General features: G+C 40.0%; 1 protein-coding gene across 2 annotated transcripts in view; it reads left to right on the top strand.

The window, feature by feature from the left end:
- xpnpep1 (X-prolyl aminopeptidase (aminopeptidase P) 1, soluble) overlaps positions 1–16,546 on the top strand; it is a 91,637-nt gene extending 75,091 nt beyond the window's left edge. For both annotated transcript variants that reach the window (XM_078565165.1, XM_078565166.1), the window contains 6 exons: positions 830–890; positions 2,065–2,134; positions 5,018–5,191; positions 8,233–8,309; positions 14,722–14,820; positions 16,259–16,546. In XM_078565165.1, the coding sequence (XP_078421291.1) occupies positions 830–890; positions 2,065–2,134; positions 5,018–5,191; positions 8,233–8,309; positions 14,722–14,820; positions 16,259–16,378 (601 nt within the window). In that variant the 3' untranslated portion in view covers positions 16,379–16,546. The remainder of the gene's footprint in view (positions 1–829; positions 891–2,064; positions 2,135–5,017; positions 5,192–8,232; positions 8,310–14,721; positions 14,821–16,258) is intronic.
- The last annotated feature ends 2,660 nt before the right edge of the window (positions 16,547–19,206 follow it).

Raw genomic sequence — 19,206 nt, 5'->3', positions numbered from 1 at the left:
GTCACATTCAGTGGGAAGAACTTGACCAGTTTGAAAGGAAAAGCCACCGATAGTGTAGACTCTGCCACTTGGGTAAAAACTTGGCATGCAGCAGTTCAACATGAGAGAATTAGCAACCTTTAAGTATACTTCACTCTTTGAAAGAGAGTCAACCTTCACATGCAATTAAGCTCTTTCTTGCTGTAGTCGATTCCTCTTCTGACCTGGCATGCAGCAGAGACACTTTATTGTTTTAGATATTTAACATGCTAGCTGTCATTGCTTCCTGTGAAAGAACTTATGATAAGGCCCAGAATGGAAAAGGAATAATGTCCAGAGGTGTTTCACTCCAATGGCATGATGACAATCCATGTATACAGCCTGAAGGTTTGGTAGTCCTCTTGTCTCTGAAACAAAATTGGTTTAAGCCCCACTCCAGAGACTTGAGCACGTAATCTAGTATTGAGAGAATGCTGCACTGTCAGATGTGTCGTCTTTTGGATGAGAGGTTAAACTGAGTCTCCATCTGCCCTCTAAGATGGATGTAAAAGCACCGTTTCGAAGAAAAGCGGGGGAGTTCTCCCCGATGTTCTGGTTAACATTTATTTTCAAAAACATGAAAACAAATTTACTGGACATTTATCTCATTGCTGTTTGTAGGACCTTGTACCATGTTTCCCACGTTACAGTTCAGTATTTCCTTGCACGTTACCTAATCTTATGGGATCTTGCAACGTTAATGCAGCCGCCTTTAATTAGAATACAGGTGAAACATTTGGTTCTTTGTTTAGTGATGTTTAGATTGACGGTTCTTCATATAAGTGTAAGCTGCTGTTTGTGCTTCAACTAGGGATGGAACTACAGATGTGACACGAACAGTGCATTTTGGCACTCCTACTGACTATGAGAAGGTATGTTACCTCATTTGTGAGCACCAGTGTAGCATTGACCAGTTGATTGAGTTGCCAAAGATGCCAGAAATGCAAGGTTGTACCTTTCAGAAAAGGGCTGGGTTGCTTTTCTCTTGAAAAGTGAAGGCTGAGAAGTGACTGAATGGAAGTCTTTAAAATTATAAAAGGTTTCGATCAAGTACTCACAGAGAAGGTATTTGCACTTATGGGGAAGAGCAAAACTAGAGGCCATCAATATAAGATAGTCACCAATTATGGAATTCCAAAGGAAATTCTTTACTCAGTGGTGAGAAGTTGGAACTCGCAACCACAGGAAGCAGTTGAAGCGACTAGCATTTAAGGGGAAGGTAGGTATTCATATGAGGGAGAAGGGAAGTGAGGGATATGCTGATAGAGTTAGGTTAGGAAGGATGAAAGGAGGTTTGAATGCAGCCGAAATGCCAGCATGATCTAGTTGGGCTGAATGACCTGTTTCTGTGTTGTACTAAGTGTGTAATTTTACATAATGCTATTTTTAACCTCAGTTGAGTGGTATTGTGTCTGCCCCCATGCCATGACATTAAGGAGAGTTCCTGATTAGCATTATACATTTTTTGGAGACTATGAGTAAGCAGCCTTTTCTATGGAAAGCAACAGATAGAAGGTTTCCTTATGACATGAGTAACCTGGTTAACAAGTGACTCATTTGCATGCATGGATCTCCATTGAGTCAGCTGGTTTGTGAGGTTAGCAGAGGATTATCGGAGCTTGCACAGGTTTACATCTGTAATGAGGTGGCTAAAGTAAATGGAGGGGCTGTGACAAATTGTCACAAATATGTGTCCTTACCTGCAAGTGTTAAGATTGCTTAGTTTATCACCATCTAGGTTAGACAGTCACTTTAAAATCATTTGTTGGTCTCTGGTATTTATAGTTTCCTCTAGAGCACGGTTTAGTTTTTGACCAGTTTTTGTGACAATCGGTGTCTTGAGAGGATCAGTGATGATCATTGCAACAGTTTTATGAATAAACAATACATGGCTAAAGAGGAGGATATTTGGTTTCCCGTATGTAATACAGTCAAATACAAGATTATTTCTTTTAATAAAACTTACATATTTTCCAGCAGCTATAAAATATGTTTGTGTTGAAATATATTTTAATTGCTCTTATATATGCTCTCTGTTGTCCTCAGGAGTGTTTCACTTATGTGTTGAAGGGGCATATCTGTTTGGGTTCAGCAATTTTCCCAAGTGGTACCAAAGGTAAGATAGTTTATAGCCGTTTGTTCGTGCAGGTCTTGAGTTTTGCTGAAAAAAGAGACATGCTATCAAAGCTTTTCATCTTGCACTCATCAGAATAGCTTGCAAGAATTTCCCAAGGGAAAGGGGGAGCAACAATTCATACTGCATGAGAAGAGAATGTTGATTGGCTGGCAAGTGAACTCTGGTGGAGGTGTTCCCTAAGCTTTTGCAGACAAAAGGCACGTGTCCACACATTGTGCCTTTTTTTAACTAAACAAATGTTTAGGGCAGTCATTCCCTGGTTCATTCCCCAGGGCAATGCCTTGACCAATCAGAGTTGACCTGCCTGGTTTGAATTTGAACTGTCCCATGCTGCATTCTCCATGACGACACCTCTATCAATCAGAGTCCACTTGCCAACCAATCGGCACTCTCTTCCCATGCAGTATAAATTGTTGCTCCCCCATTACTGTTGGAAAATTCTTGCGAGCTATTCTGATGAGTGCAAGACGAAAAGCTTTGATAGCATGTCTCTTTTATCAGTAAGATAGTTTGGTGCAGATGACAGTATTATGATTGAAGGCTAATTCCTTCTACCTGCAAAAGTATTTGGTGTGGTGGGGAGCGGCAGATACTATTGACTCACTGTCTGTTGCAAGTTGTTTGTTTGTTTTTCCTGACAATTGTTTGTGTTAGAATAAAATGAGTGAGAGAATTATTGTTAAGAGAGAATATGGGGTAAGGGTGGAGTTTTTGTGGAGACTCATTCAAATACTTTCATGAATATTAGAAGATTATATTAAAAGTTATTTGTCATCTAATGATTGCTTTTTAAGCTAAACCAAGAAATTGGTGAACCTTTTTAAAAAAAAACTGTTGATGTAATTGAGATATCAGTGGAATTTTAATTTGAATTTACTTGAATTAAGCCCATTGAACACTTGTTGGGATTTCAAGCATGGGAATAGAATTTCTCATTTAAAAAAAAAATGTATTTATTGCCTTGACTGAGGATTAAATAAATGTGGTAGGGAAGAGCTGTCAATCGTTTATAATCATTCAGGTGTAGCTGGGAAGCAATATACTGATGTTACAAGCTCTCAAAACAAGATAGGCCAAAACCTGAGATGCAGGACCCCTCTGCCATCAGTTCTGTTCTTTAGCAAAGATGCCATCTTTTCTTTCACCACAAGTACCAAGAGACAGCCCATCCCTACCTACATATCCAGCTCCTCTGCCTCTTATTAAAATGACAGAGGGGCTGTTGATTGGCCCAGAAACATGTGAGACACTAAAGCTTGCATTAAGCTTGGTTGGAATAATTTAGGAGGCAGCCAATTTAGAGGGAACGCAGAGCTGGGAATTGAAGTGGCAAGCCACAGGGAGGGCAGTCACTGTGGATTGAACACTAAAGGAGGCTGTAGTGAAAAAGCTAGTTATGTTTAAGGATGCTGAAATTGCTGCCTTACTGGGAAAGTGCATTTGGGCTCCTTGTTCTTTTTGCAAGCATCTTATTAGAAAATCAAATGTAGACCCTGGTGTAATTTGGCTTAATCTGCACACGTTGGCATCCTTGCTGCTTTAAACCAACTGAATGGTTTCCATACTACAACTGACTAAGCAGCTGAACAAGCAGATGTGATGTTCATAAGCACTCATTCTACCCCAGCTTATCTGTACCCACCAGCACTGCAGCCAGATCCAGTCATTAACATCAGCTTCCAGCTCTGGCTGCTCCATACCGAGGCACTTCACCACCCCACTCTCACTTTCAAAGGCTTGTGTGTTTTTCCCAGCCAATGCACCAACAGCTCTGATACCCAGTTTTGAATATGGGTATGTCCCAAGGTGCTTCACAAATAGGCGCAGAGAAAATGGAGGCTGCGAAAGAGAGATTAGGAGGGTGACTGAAAGCTTGGTCAGAGATGGGCCCTGTGGAGGTGCAGAGGTTGAGGGGGTTCCAAAGCGTCAGTCCGAAATTCCTGCCAACATTGTCGGGGGGAGGAAGAGTGAGAGGGAGGAACTGCACAGAAGGCCAGCGAGGGGAGAGTAGCATTTGAAAAGAGATTTCAGAGGTAGGATGGGGAAAGTTCATGGGGGAAATTTACAGATGAGAACAAAGGTTTTAGGTTTTGGGGGACCTGGAGCCCTGTGTGAATCAACAGTCACAGAGTTGATGGGCAAACGGGACTGTGTGAGACAGAAGATACATGTAGCAGAACAATAGGAAAGTTGCAGTTTATGGAGGGTGGGTGGATAGTGTTGGAACATTCAACCCTTGAAATAATGAAGGCAGGTGTGAAGGTTTCAGTGGCAGAGGGGCTGTGATGGGCAATGTTGCACAGCCAGTAGCAAGTGGTTTTGGTGATGAGTAGATGAGATATGAAGCTCAGCACAAGGTTAAACAGGGCACGACAATCATGGACAGGATGATTCAAACTGAGAGTGGTGGGGGTTGGAAGCAATGGTCAGGCTGTGTGATGGAGGCTGAAGAAAATGGCTTCACAGAACTGACCAAGCAGTTCTGCCAACTCACTGGCTGACAGAACTTTAGCAACAGCAGACTTGAGATAGTAGTAGGCTGAGCAGCTGACTGAGAGTGACGGGAGCTGACTGTCAATGCAATGAAGCCGCCATCAACTGTATTGTTGGAAACTGCTGCACTGGGGCCATTCTTTACATTTTGCCAGTACTGCAAAGCAGATAAATTAACCTTATTTTCTGCCCTGAGAAATGACTTATTTATCTAATAGTCGAGCTCCACAAATGTATACTCATCAATGCTTTGTGATGAATTCCTGATCAAAGCCAGCAGCCCGCAAATTTTGTTGCTTGGGGTTCTTTTGACACAGTAGTGAGGTATACACTTCGTACGTTCACTTCTGCTGTGCTCCTTCCTCCCAGGACACCTCCTCGATTCTTTTGCAAGAGCCACCCTTTGGGACCATGGTTTGGATTACCTGCATGGAACGGGACATGGAGTAGGATCTTTCCTGAATGTCCACGAGGGGCCTTGTAGCATTAGTTACAAAACGTTTGCAGATGAGCCTCTTGAGGCTGGAATGATTCTGAGTGACGGTGAGTAAAGGCGACATACGATGTTGTAATTGCTGTGTCTCAGGCTGATGGACGGGAAACCAGGAGAAAAGGATGCCTAAGTTCCAAGACCGAGACAGGTCCACAGGGCCTAACAGTGGAGATATGTAACCTGTGCAGCACGTTCCCTGAAAACTGCTTCCTTTTGTAAGTAAACATGGGTGTTTGTGTTGTCCAAAAATACACCATTGACCATGTGTGATGGATAAGAATAATGTGCTAACCATCTGTGCACAGTATATGTTATGCTGTTGACGCTGGAAAAAAATAAAATAAAAATAGCAAAAGCCTGCTAGAAATTGCAGTATTGGATTTCTGTCACCAGATGCCAGTAGATCATAATCTTTGAATCGTTTACTATGGAGAAGGTTCTCAAACTCCTTCTGAGGCCTTTCTCCTGTGTTACAAAGATTCTACAAGTATATTTTCTGTATAAAAATTAGTTTTAAAATTAAACATAAACGTTTAATATTTTTGTTTTACTTACACCTCTAGTCTCTCTCCAGCTAAATTCTCTCTCTTCTCCACACACGCGCTGACCAGAGAATCTCATAATTATCCTTCCAATTTTCAAGCTTTTTGGACCTTAAGCATTTAAAAAAAAATGCGTATCCCGTCAAAACTCACCCTCCCTCGATCCTGTTCGCAGGGCAAAAACTCCTTGCCCCACCCACCACCAGCACCACCCTCGCCCCTCAGGGCTCTCCCTCAGCCCACTGCATCCTAACACCAAGCGATTCACATGTGGACCAGCTTGTGTTCTTTCTCTCTCTACAGCTCAGCCAAAACCTGTGCAAACGCCAGAAGACCCCGGCTCTGATTTATCCTCACTGGAAGGCATCCCCTGATTGACCGGCATCTCGACCACCGCTTGTCCTAGCTCTGACTCTGATTGATCTAATTGCACGTATTTTTCCTACACGCACCCTAAGGAGCTGCAAACCCCTGTATTAGTGCAGTCATGAAGTATAATAAACATCTAGGGAGTGCAATTTCTCCTGTCAACAGCACTATGAAATGTCCTAGTTTTAAAAAAAGTGGGAATTTCTCACAGGAGAATTTTGTTTCCACTCTTCCCCTACCTTCCATGAACAGAGAAGAAGGATATTCTTTAGTCAGCAAAACGGAATTATTTTTTGAGATGCAGAGTCAAACTCGTCAGCGAATTCAGTACTTGACAGAAATGTCAGCAGTAGAGAGGTGAAAGTGAGGTCATCTTCAATTGGGAGTTGATTAATTCAGCATATTGCCATGAATTATTTCATAGGGCACTTTTTTTCTCCACCGCCAAATGATTCTAGTGCTTTAAACATAAACTTTATACTCTGAAACGTTTCTAATTAGTTTAATGTACGCAACCACTTTCTGGTGGCTATTTTTAATGTTACTCCAGCTTTTAATGTTGTTTGATCCAGTTGGATCCCGGGAAATTTCTGGGTACGTCCTGTCCAACAGTCTCCCATGTCTAACACCACTGTTCCTTCCTCTTGTAGTTTTCTGGGGTGTTTGCTGTTGGCAAAATGTCTGTCACACTTTCCTACATAACAGCAGTTCATTACACTTTTGAAGCAATTGTAATGCGTGAAGTGGTCAAGCTGACGTTGAGAGTCTGAGACTTTTCCAATTGGGGTTCTGGCACATTAACAGAAAATAGCAAAGCAATCAGGTCTGCATTGCACAAGGTGTGGACAAATTCACAAACAGATTAAATAAGCAAAAAAGTCAGCTGTACAATAAGCAACTTCCAACTACTTAGAAAATTTATCTCTGTTAATAACAGAGACGTTCATATCTCATTAGAAGGCACAGTGAATGCATATGAAGAGGCATTAAGTTAAATTTATTGCTTTGCACATAAAATAAAGGGTCATATTTTCCAATGACAACATTGTATCTTATAGTCTTGATTCCCTTCCCCATCACTTCCCCATTACCTGAGGCCATGTGGAGACTTTTGGGATCTACTGTTAATTGCATATCAATTGTGTTTAATTATATGTAGGTGGAGGGCTTTAATTGGGGTTTCACTTGAGCAGACATAAAGAGACACCTATTGAAACTGGTGCAGTTGAATTAGAAGGTCAACCTTGTAATGTTTCACACTGCCAATAAATGTTAGACTGAGTAAAGATTGACTTCAGTCTATCCTTCAACTGGCTTTCTTGAATATAACATCTTCTGCCTAGTCCTATTCTGAAATAGCCATGAAAGGCGCCCCGGGATTAATTTTCTAATGTGTTTATATTCTCCACTGTTCTTTCTGTTTATCTTTAGCCTCTGTTTTCTATCTCTTTCTATAACCAGGAAGGTGACCCAGGACATTCTAACTTGCAGCCTCTATCAGAGAGACCCTGACTTGCACTTGGTGAGGGAGTATGGGTGTGGGGGTAGTACTAATCTTGTGAACCTTCCCTTCTCTAGGAGATGGGGTAGAATTTCTTCTCTTGAAATTGAAATGGTTGTGGGTGTTTCATGTTTCAATGTATTTTGAGTCCAGGGCCAGATTGAGCTCTTGGCGACTCAGTCACAGAGTTTTGATATTCAGTGTCAATAATATATTCTATTTTATGACATTATACAATTTTGCAAATTAGTAGTATGTTGCAAAATAATGCATTAATGTACCAAAGACTTTGGAAAAAATTCAAAGCAAATGGTGAATTGTTAATGCAGCAGTCATCAAAAACAAGTCTTTTTGCATTTCATTCCTTTTCCCAGCTAGACACCACTGATTACTTAATTATATGAGCAATAATGATTAAAATTCATGTTACAGAAAGGAATCCTATCATGGGAAGGAGTACTTTGAAAAGACCATAATGTATAACTCAGTATGGCCTAAAAAAAACTGATTTGTTTCATTGTTATCAAAGCTAATAGTGAGAAAATGAGACAAAGCATTAAAAATGAATTAGCAATACCCCTTTTGCTCTTCATGCAGTAATAGCCTTCTGACATAACTAATGGATACAGTGTTTTGGTATCTGTAGGACATTAACTGATGAATCTCTCTTTGTTTTTAGAGCCTGGCTATTATGAAGACGGCGATTTTGGAATACGGATTGAAAGTATTATGCTTGTTGCTCCTGTACAAACCAAGGTAGATTATCAGCTGTTGTATTTCCTTTTCATTTTGAACAATTCAACTTTTCAAATGTGGACCCTAACACGAATCCTGTTGACTGGACTTTTCACCTCTTCTTCTGGGTGTTATCCAAGTCCATTTAATCCACTTTGTAGGATCTGACTTGTTTTTTAAAAAAAAAACTTGGAATTTGTTCACATCGCAGTCAAGTATGAAGGTGTTGGGGAAAGAGAGCACCTTGCTCTGTTGGACGCAGGACTCGCATCAGGCAATGCTTGTTCAACTGCAGCCTGGATTGCATACAGGCCACCTTGCACTGTTCCAAATTCCAATTTTTCACAACTGCCATCTGTATGACTACTGAAATTGATGGCTTACTTAATGCAAGAATGATGGCTGGTTTAGTCTTATAGACTTTATTGTAAGGAAGTATCTGTCGGAGGCTGCCTAGCCTTTCCCTCGGGCATGTTAAAAGAGAGTCTTTTATCTGTTGGTGCGAACTGAATTCGAACTCTGATCCTAACAGTGCAAGAACAGTGTTCTAGGACACTGAATCCCCCAGCCTCTTAAAACAAGACAATGGATGCATTGTACTTCACAAAAAGAATAGAAAGCTCCTTCTTGATTCTGTCTCTTAAAAACAAAATACATTGCAATAGGTTCTATGATATTCTAATTAATATTTCTACCTACCTGATTAAACCTATTATGACTGTTGCTAAACTGGATATTATCATCTCAGTGATGGTCCATAATAAATTAGCTGGACAGTCACACGTGCCTGAGTATAGAAGCTGTAGAGTACCAAATCCCATTATCGGGTAAAGTATTTCCACTTCCATATCTAGCTTTGCTACCATAGACCAGTATTTCACATTTGAACAAAAACCTGTGAAAACAGCATTGACCTATATTAAGCCATGAACTGAATCTTGGAGCAGAAATAACAGTGATGCTATTGACGCTCACCGTTATTTAAGAAAAAATTTTGCAGCAACTCCTGGTGACTGCACACATGCAACTAAATGCAGAAATCGGGAAGTTTCTGTCCGAGTTTTCCCTGCTGCTCCAGAAGCCTCACTATGCCAATAGACTTGGCATGGGCGCGTGGAGTGTCATTCTTTCAGCTTTTAATTATTGTTGAAGATTTACATTTAAAAAAAAGTTATTTTCTGTCTTTTTAACTCCCTCTCTCTTAATCCCAATTTTCTTTCCTTCTCTTTTCTTTTTGTATATGATTTGACATTGAATTAAATATTCTAATGGGCGTTTCCTGACTCAGACTTTGCTTGACTCTGTAAGGATTCTTCAATCTGGTTGTGGAGATACATAATTGTTCACCCTGTTCACACACATCTCAGATCCCCTGTAAAGGGCAACGTGCTGAAATGATGCTCTAATCTTGGTAAACTCCAGCACAAAAGCCCATAGCAAGTCTGTGGGTAAGTGCAATGAATGGCTGGTGCTGTTTGTTCACTGTTGGCTGCAAAATCTGGCCCAATTACTTTTTACAACTGTTCAATGTTCTCTGAATGAATCAGAGACTTCTTCCATAAGAAGTGCAAATTGACCTGAAGTCTTATAAAAAGATTAAAAATATCTGTAGTTATGAACAAAAAAACCTATCACAAGGTTCATAGCATCAGTGTTGAATTGAGTATTTGCGTGGTCTGACATGAAAAGAGTTAACTCATTAACTCATGTGACCTCATAAATTACTTCAGGTTGTCCAACTTTCAGTAATCTGACATGCGACAATTGAATCCATTTATTTTTCCAACCACTTATCATTGTACCTTACATAGCAAGTTAAGTGCTGCCGCACAATGCCTTTTGTATCTTCTGTACTGGGTATAGATCAATAGATTAATTCTAGTCTCAGTATTTTGAAAATGCTTTCTAAGGGCCACCCTGAAATAGGTCTCTGGAGACATTTCGAGGAATGGTGAGGCAAGGCAGTGGGATTAAGGTCCAGCAGAAAAAAAGATAGCTTTGGTGGGCAAAAGTGAAAACAAAAACTCTTATTTTTAGAGGACATGTTTCAAGGCTTTTTAGCAAATGTTAGCTAGTCTTGTGCCTGCAATAAATTGCCAGATGCAACTAAATGTGAGATGTAGTGTGCCTAGATTAAAATTTAGATTAAATAGCAAAATTGTCAGTGGCCTCCATTATTACATTAATTGACTGTCAATTTTAAAATAGTTTGAAAAGAATAATCTTGTAGCTGTAGAGGCAAAACATAAGCAAGCAAAAAATGTACACAAATCAAGAAATTACATGGAATTTTTAATTGTGGCCCAGTGCAAACCTAGAGCAGACCTGACTTTCAAGAATTTGAATGAAAAAAAACAAGAATCACTTTTTATCTTTTTTAAATTTAAATTTTTAAATGGCCACAGTCCACCTTTGTTTTTTGTCGTTGCATATGTTGTTTATCCTTCCTCTCCTGGAGATGGTGGCATGTTACTCCAACAAACTCCAGGGCCATTGGCAGCCTTCTACTATCTTGCACAGGAGGTGGCTCAGCCAATGTTTGGTGGACTGCCGAGGGTGAAACCTCGTGCAGACATATGCAGACTCCCAGTAAGCACAGTGAGGCCTGCTATGGTGTAGGCTGCCAATCACTGCTCAGTGGGCATGAGCCAACAGTGCAGACCGAGGTTGAAATTGAGGTACTGCTACTCTGCATGTCTGAATGCCATGCAAATACAATTAGCCACTGAGCAATTAGTTCATTCGTTTCGATTTGAAACTGTTTCTTTTGACTGATTTTATCTTCACATGCATCACCTCAGTGCAGATTTTTTCAACCTGCCTTGGGTATTCTGGATAGCTACCTCAGGGACGTGTTTTTGCATCAACATGAACAACATCCAAGAGCAGATGTCCTGATATCCGATCCTTTCTCATGGCAAATTATTAACATGTCGCGGAAACAGCAATGGCGTTAAAGTAGACTCATCTAGCACACTGGTGTCTGAAAGCCTGGACTTAAATCATACCTTTCAATCTCCACAAGTTTCAATTTGCTCTCAAGATAACTATCAACAAACCAATTTATTCATTATGAGCCATTAATTTTGCCTCAGCTATCACTGTTTGAATCAGAATCACAGAATTGTTACAATGCAGAAGGAGGCCATTCAGCCCATCAGGTCTTCACCGGTTCTCCAAATGAGCATTAGGACTTGATGCCATTCTCCGGCTTTTTCCCCGTACCCATGCACCTTGTTTCTATTCAAATAATCATCTAATACCCTCTTGAATGCCTCGATTGAATCTGCCTCCACCACACTTTCAATCCTCTAGCACCTCCCCTAAGTCTAGGGAAGACTGAAAAATTATGGCCAGTGTCCTTGCAATTTCCACTCTTCCTTCCTTCAATATCCTTGGCTGCGTCCCATCCGGTCTTGGAGAGGGCAGATTGCTCAGGTCTTCCTTGGTTAATACCTGAACAAAGTAATTGTTCATAATTTTAATTTTTGGCCACCAATACTCCTATTTCTAGCCTATTTGCGTTCTTTTATAATATTTGCCTCTGGTTGTCGTCTTATTATTGAATGTGTGAGACAATATTTTTTGAATCTTGTGTTTTGCCTCTATGTCTATGTGCTTTATTTTCTCTCTGCCAATAAAATAAAAAGAAAAACCTGGGATATTGGAAATCTCAAATACTAAAAAATTGTTGGAAATGCACAGCAGGGTAAACATCTTTGGAAAGTGGAAAACAAATTGATGTTCCAGACGTGGTTCATCGGGTCCATACTGATAATTCCATTCTCTACCTTTCTCTCTTAGCTTCTGACTAACGTGTGTGCGTTCTTTCTGTTCTTTCTTTGGTAGCACTACATTAAAGATCAGAATGGTGGTGCTGAAAATAAAAGACTATTTCAGTGGAATAAGTTGCTTAAAAAGGTTCAAGTGCCCAGAAGCCTTTTTCCCCATCTCATTAAATGGTGAACTTGTAATCACAAGGCTTGCTATGAGATTGTAATTATTCAGCTCGCTCTTTACTTGCCTGCCCACTATTTGTATTTGAAATGTAACTGGTTAGAGTGGAAGGGTTAATGCCCATTGTTGAATAATTTATTGATTGCTTGTCAATCTGTATTGTGAGGGGAAGGAACTGATGGTAACTTTCCCAGGCCAATGAAGGGAAAAATCAGCAAAAGGCACTCGTTCCTGATTAAATTTCAGCGACCCCTTCTTGCAAGTGTGCTCCTGTGTTGTGGATACTAATCAAAGATGTTGGATGTGGCTTTCCTGCTTCCCAAGGTCAAATAACCCAATTTTCCCACTTTCTCCTTGTAAGACCCACTGCAAGTTCACACATGAAGCATGGCCACTCACTGAGTGCCCAGCACATGCTGCCATCATCAGGAAAGATGGAAATGTAGGAGCAGCTAGACAGAAAAAGACTATAGCCCATCTAGTTTGCCTTCTATCATCCTGGTTGTAGCATGATACAATGATAGTGAAGTTTCTTCTGATCATAGTAGTCAATCTCTATTAATTGGTTCACAACAGATCTTGCAGGAGAAATACCCCAGTGATGGAGAGCTCGGAGAGCAATAGGTCCAAAGGCACCTGTTTCTCCCAAGCTACCATTTACCACATCATGTCTCAGATTACTCAGACTCTATCCCGAAATATTATTTTCTGCCAAATTTATCTAATTTTCATTTGAAATAATGGATACTAACTGCTTCCACTTTCTCCTGAGGGAGCCTGTTCCATTGATTGACCGCTTGCTCACTGAAATAATGTTTTCACGGATTAGTTATGGGAGTTCCCTCCCATTCAAGCAGCAAGAGGAAAACTTGGGGAAAACAAAATTAAGAACATTTGTCTCTGTTCAACATTGACCTGGCCTTCTGTTTAGCACCCTTTGACCTTATTGAGGTCTGCACCTTCTATCACGGGGCTACAGTTGCTTCAGCAATAATTTGTGACTTAAAACTAGTCAGAAAGCCTGTAGATGTTGTGTACTAACATCTCATACTCCACATTCAATGAGTTTAATCTGACAGGTATGTTCAAAGGTGCAACTAATACCAAAAGGTGAGTCAGTCACTTGAATTCACTTGTAAGTAAATACAACATAAGTGGGTACTATGCAAGTGTCATAATCCCTGGAATCTTCTTATGCAGTGAGGTTCCCGACCTCCCATGGAGTTGGGATCAATTCAAAGATTTAACAAGGATGGTAGAAATTTGTATTGTTATGTGTCTCCAGATACAACATCATTTCAGGCTATTACATGCTATTCTTATTAGTGTTATGACCAGGTGAGAAGGAGTGAACTGGCTTCTCTCTATTCGGCCCCCTTGGTTGGTCACAACAAAGGTTTAAGTTTCTTTTTCCGGGGATATGCCTTTTCCGAATCCAAATGTGTTTAACTATTTATGCAGTGAGCAATAAGGAGCCAATCAAATAAGGTTTTCTTGAGTTAAAGAAAGCAAATTTATTAACCATTAAACCTTAGAAAAAGATAGTAAAAATGCGATGTCTCACACACACACAGGTATCAGAAATAAGGGAAGTTAGAGTGCAATTTAAAAAAAAGGTAAAAGAATATACGGTTAAGTGCCCTTTGTCCTTGAGGCGTAGATTTTAAACGTTGCATCCGATTTAGGTTAGCTGATTTCTTTGATGTGATCAGCTGTAGAAGATGTTTGAATTATTACGAGATCTCGGTTCACTGGTAGGTTTCTGCTAAGTGACTTCTCGGACTGGGTGATGCACACTTTTTCCAAAGAGAGAGAGGGAAAGAGTGCAGCTTTTCAGTCTGTTTCCTCTGCTGACAACTTTCTTGACACTACCAGTGTCACTTGGAAATTCCCTACAGTGGCCGGTGGTCTGCCTGTTACACTTCATCCATTGTGTATTTCCAAGGGTTTTCGGTGGGTTTGTCTGTGGTAGCCATTGTTCCAATATCCAGCAGTTTGCATTTTAATGACTCTTCTTAGATAGTGATGAGTTTTGATGGATCTTTGAATGATAGGAAATGTTTTCCTCTTCACACTCCTCTGGGGGTGACTTGTTTCTTTTTTCACCTTCACCTTGGAAGGTGGCCTTTTGGTAGTTTGTCCTGTCTCATTTCAAATTGCAAAGTTTGAATTGTAATTCCACATTCAAACTTTCCAGAAGCTGGTCGACTGTCATTACCAGACTTGTGGCAGCCGTCTTTAGTTGGTGTCTTTTCTTGTCTTTTAAAAAGTCCTTTTTAAACAGTTCAGTACATGTTTGGTCAGCTGGTGAAATGACACATTTATCACTCTTGCACAAGGCAGATCATTGTGGCATAAGGTAGTTGGTGCTACCTGTTCTAGATTGTGCCTTTTATCTCATAGATTATGTGCTAACAGTAGGTCCTGTGTGTGATAAAGGACAAAATGTAATAACTCTTACTTTATTTTTATTTAGTACCGATATCTGAACAGAGAGAGCCTGAGTTTTGAAGCATTGACTCTAGTTCCAATTCAAACCAAAATGATTGACGTTGAGTTACTCACGCAAAAGGAGGTGAGAATCCATCATCATTGTTAGAAATGAACAAAGTGGAGGATCTACCTCCTATCTATGCATACCATTGTGAAACAACTGCTTGTCAAGTGGCAGTCGTTGATCCTTGTAATGTATTGTCACCGCGGAGGCTGTGGATACATGTTCATATTCCACTGGCGTTAAGATGTCGCCATTAAAGCAGAACATCATTTCTGTCTGCTGTGCTGATTGAGAACTAAATGCTGCAAAGTAAACTTTTGTTCTGGTAATGACTTTTGTTCTAGTTTTGATTAGTACCCAATAACTTGCATTTTTGATGTAGAGAACCATTCCAAGGCGCTTCACGAGCATTATCACGAGTGACGAGTAACTCACCACCTGACTTCACAAAGCCTGACCACAACCTACAAGCCAGGAGTGTGATGGAATACTCCCCACTTGCCTGGATGAGTCAGCCCAAGAAGCTCAACACCATCCATCACAAAGCAGTCCGATTGATTTTTGACTCCATCCACCACCTTAAACATTCATTTTCTCCACCACTGGCACACAATGGCAGCAGTGTGTACCATCTATAAGATGTACAGTAGTAACTCACCAAGCCTCCTTTGAAAACACCTTCCAAACCGGCAACCTCTACACCTAAAAGAACAAGAGCAATGACAATGTCTTGAAGTAAAATAATCCTGAAAGTGCTTTGGATGGTTGAGTCATTTGGGTGGTCGTGGTGCCCAGGGATTACCAGCGAGATTATAGAGTCAATAGACCGTATCAATGTCTGCATTTGGAGATTTTAATTAGCTGATTAAAATTACCTTTAAAACTAGTTTTCAGTCTGAAAATTCATTTTTTTTAGTAGATCCCACTTCCAAACTGGTGAGAGGTAAAAGGAATAAAAAAGAATGAAAGTGCCTGGTTTTAAAATTCTTTAGGAAATTGAGTTATTGGACAGACAAACTAGTATAAATTAGTCTAAGAAAAGGATAGAGAATAAGAGGATAACAGGACTGCCACATACAAAAAGCTTAACTTGTAGATTTATATTTTCCTAAAATAGCATTCCAGATTTTGAGAGGGAAATAATTGGATTTAAAAGTCTTAATATTGCTCCCTGCAATGCATTTGAGCAGGTGTGTGAGTTTGCAGTTTCATACTCATAATGTGTGCAACTCTTTGACATGAAAGCGTACATACTGTGGATGCATATGTGATCAGAGCAATTATAGATTCATCAGACACCCATTAGAGTGTGGGAAGCCCATCTGGCTTTGTGTTCACACCCATTGAAATATCATGTCCCAGGCACTAAAGTGTGAATTTTCATTTTGCAGTTGTCTCAAAAATCAGCTTCTGTTGGTGTTCCCAATGGATTTCCAGTGATGCACTCACTCAACAGCTTTGTTTGTTATGGTTTAATTTTATGATGAATAACACCACTTTTATCAATGTCCTTCAGCGTGATTGGATCAACCTCTACCATCAGTCATGCAGAGAAGTGATTGGAGCGGAACTAGAGAAGCAGGGAAGACTGGAGGCTCTGCAGTGGCTCATCAAGGAAACACAACCAATCGCCTGATTAACAAAATAAAGTTTATTAAAGGAAACACATTTGTTTATCATGCACAATAATGCCTATTACCTTAGCAGAGAACAGAACATCCACAATATACTGACTGAAACTGCAATGATGTCTCTTTCAGATTTAGTATGTAATTTTTACAAATAAAATATTTCATGCTTCTAACTTCTTGGTCGCTCTTTATTACTTTGTGTATAATATTCTGAAGCATTGTAATTTAGATTAATTCTTTGCTAGCTGTCTTTTAGGAAAAAATGATTTTTTTAAAGGTGTTTTCTGTGTATTTTAGTTAACTATTTTAACTGCTTTTCCACTTAGAGGACAACTTTTTAGATAGTTTTGTGTTTTTTTTAAAACATTGAAGGACTTTTGCCTAGCAAAGGTGAGCCACGATGATGAGGATATTGTTCAAGTCTGAGATTACTGTTTAAAAAAAGCTCTATTATTATTTGAGCCTAAACTTGAGCTCATCCAAAATTCTGCTTCCTGTATCCTAACTCACACCAAGTCCCGTTCACTCATTACCCCATGTGCTTGCTGACCTGTGTTGGCTCATGGTCTGGCAATGCCTCAATTTTAGAATTTTGATCCTCGCTGTCAAATCCCTCCTGTGACCTTGCGCCTCCTTATCTCTGTAACCCCCTCCAGGATCTCTGTGCTTCTCCAATTTGCTCCTGTGAAGTGCCTTGGAACATTTTGCTATGTTAAAGGTGCTATATAAATGGAAGTTGTTGCTATTGTGATGGGTGAGCTTAAAAACTGGCTATATTCAAACAGTGGGTGACTTTGAAAGGCAGCTTTGTTGAAGTAGTAATCTTTATGATGAACTGAAATATGGTTCAGAAAACATTTTGATTTAAGGCTATAGGCATCTTATCTAGACATTTTTGAAGACCAGAGGTGATAATATCTGCAGATAGTTGGAGGAGTTGCTGCATCACTTTATCAATTTGTAATATTTACACAAAAATCCCCCTTGCACTTGCAAGCTTAAGGAACTTTTGTGTTACAGGCGTGCAGTTGAATGGACGCAAACTGTTCTGTTGCTTTGGGGATCCTGTGGGAGCTACCCAGCTTCTCACTATTTATTCATTATCTTGCCCTTTCTGAATTTCATGGACCTGATCATTATGAATGGGCTTTTTTTTGGGTCCTTTTGTCTCATTGAGGGTTAAGATGTTTGGCTTGTCTGTTTTAGCAATCTCACCTCTGAGGTTATGGGTTCAAATCCCATTCCAGAGACCATAATCTAGGCTGACTCTTCAGTGCACTACCAAGGGAGTGTTGCACTGTTGCAGGCACCGTCTTTGAGATGGTGAAACTGATACCCCATCTGCCCTCTGAAGTGGCACTACTAAAAGAAGAGCAAGGCTGTTCTGCCCTGGCCAACATTTATTCCCCAATGGACACCACCAAAGAAACAAATTATCTGGCTATTTATGTCAGTGCTGTTTGTGAGATCATGCACAAAGTTTCTGTTAGGCCTCCATGCATTACAACAGTGGATACACTTAAAAAAATACTTCATTTGTTGCAAAGGTCTTTGGGGCCCCTTTCTGACTCCCAGGCGAGAGTGTTAGCGCAGAATGAAAGCTAAAAGTAAGAGATAGAAGCTGAACTACTGTTGGAGTTGCTGATTCATATCATGGTTAGAGGTTATAAAATAAACTCTTCTATGTACAAGACTGCATTTGAAGCTTTGACTGGAAGAAGTTGATGATGCTGGGTTTTTTGGTGTTCCCATTGGTCTTCACTTTGCATCTGGTAGCAATGGGGACCCACTTACACTTTTTTGCAAACTGCTACCTGATTTGTGAGCTGTGCTTCTGGCTGGTGTCTGATGATGCAGAGCATGTGTAAGTTAGGGAAGAAGCAGTGTGCGGGGCCAGTCACGTTATATTTGAAATGCTTTGATGTGAGTTAGGCTGTCCTCTAGAATCCTACCACTGCACTGCAGGAAATGAATACTAAATCAGTCACACTCTCTTTTTTCCCTCTACCTCCAGTGTGGGCTAATGGTGTACTTGGCTGCAGCATGTGTGGACAGGGCAGGCTTATTCAACAAATTATCTTTTCCCACCCTGCCTTCCATTGTAGGATCAGATGATGCTGTTGCTACTGTTTATCTTTTAGAAAATAACTTATTGGAGCCGTTGACACCATCCATTCTCCTCTTTGGAAGGATGTATTATAAGCACCTACAGCATAAACAGAAAAATAGTGTTAGACATTGAAATACATTTGGGGAAGAGTGTGTTGAGCCTGGAATGGAAGAACAGACATGATGTGAGAGGTGAATGCAAAGCCTTATTACTGACTAAAAATACATTTTAATGTAAGTGTCGTGAGAACATCAGACCAATTATTAGCATTCCAAATACAGCAATTGGAATGTCTGGTTACATCTGCTAAGAGAAATTGCATGAGTAGAACTAACAGGAACGCCAAATCAGGTGCTACCAGCTTATCCCAACACCTCACTGATGTGAATATAACTGAGAAAATATAGAATTTTTAGTATTTACAAATATTGGTGCTTCCTCTAATTTTCTAATGAGCTTTATAGACTTAACCTTCAATATAAATACATTGGTAGCAGTTTGGTTGCTCTATGGATGGGATACTATTGACAACAAAAGACCCTTATGCAAATAATTTAATTCCTGGCAAACATAGCCTTACAGCATAAAACACAAAATATGATAATCAAATTGAGGCCTCACTGATAGTTGATGAGAGAATTAGGTGGTGCTTTTCTGAGGTTGGAGTTAAGATAAATAGCACTTTATCATATTCTCAAAACATCAAAGTGCTCCACAATTTTT

This window comes from Cetorhinus maximus, chromosome 20 (genome assembly GCF_964194155.1).
Source record: "Cetorhinus maximus chromosome 20, sCetMax3.hap1.1, whole genome shotgun sequence".
In the NCBI taxonomy this organism is placed as follows: domain Eukaryota; kingdom Metazoa; phylum Chordata; class Chondrichthyes; order Lamniformes; family Cetorhinidae; genus Cetorhinus; species Cetorhinus maximus.
This window is presented reverse-complemented; position numbering and strand designations above follow the sequence as displayed.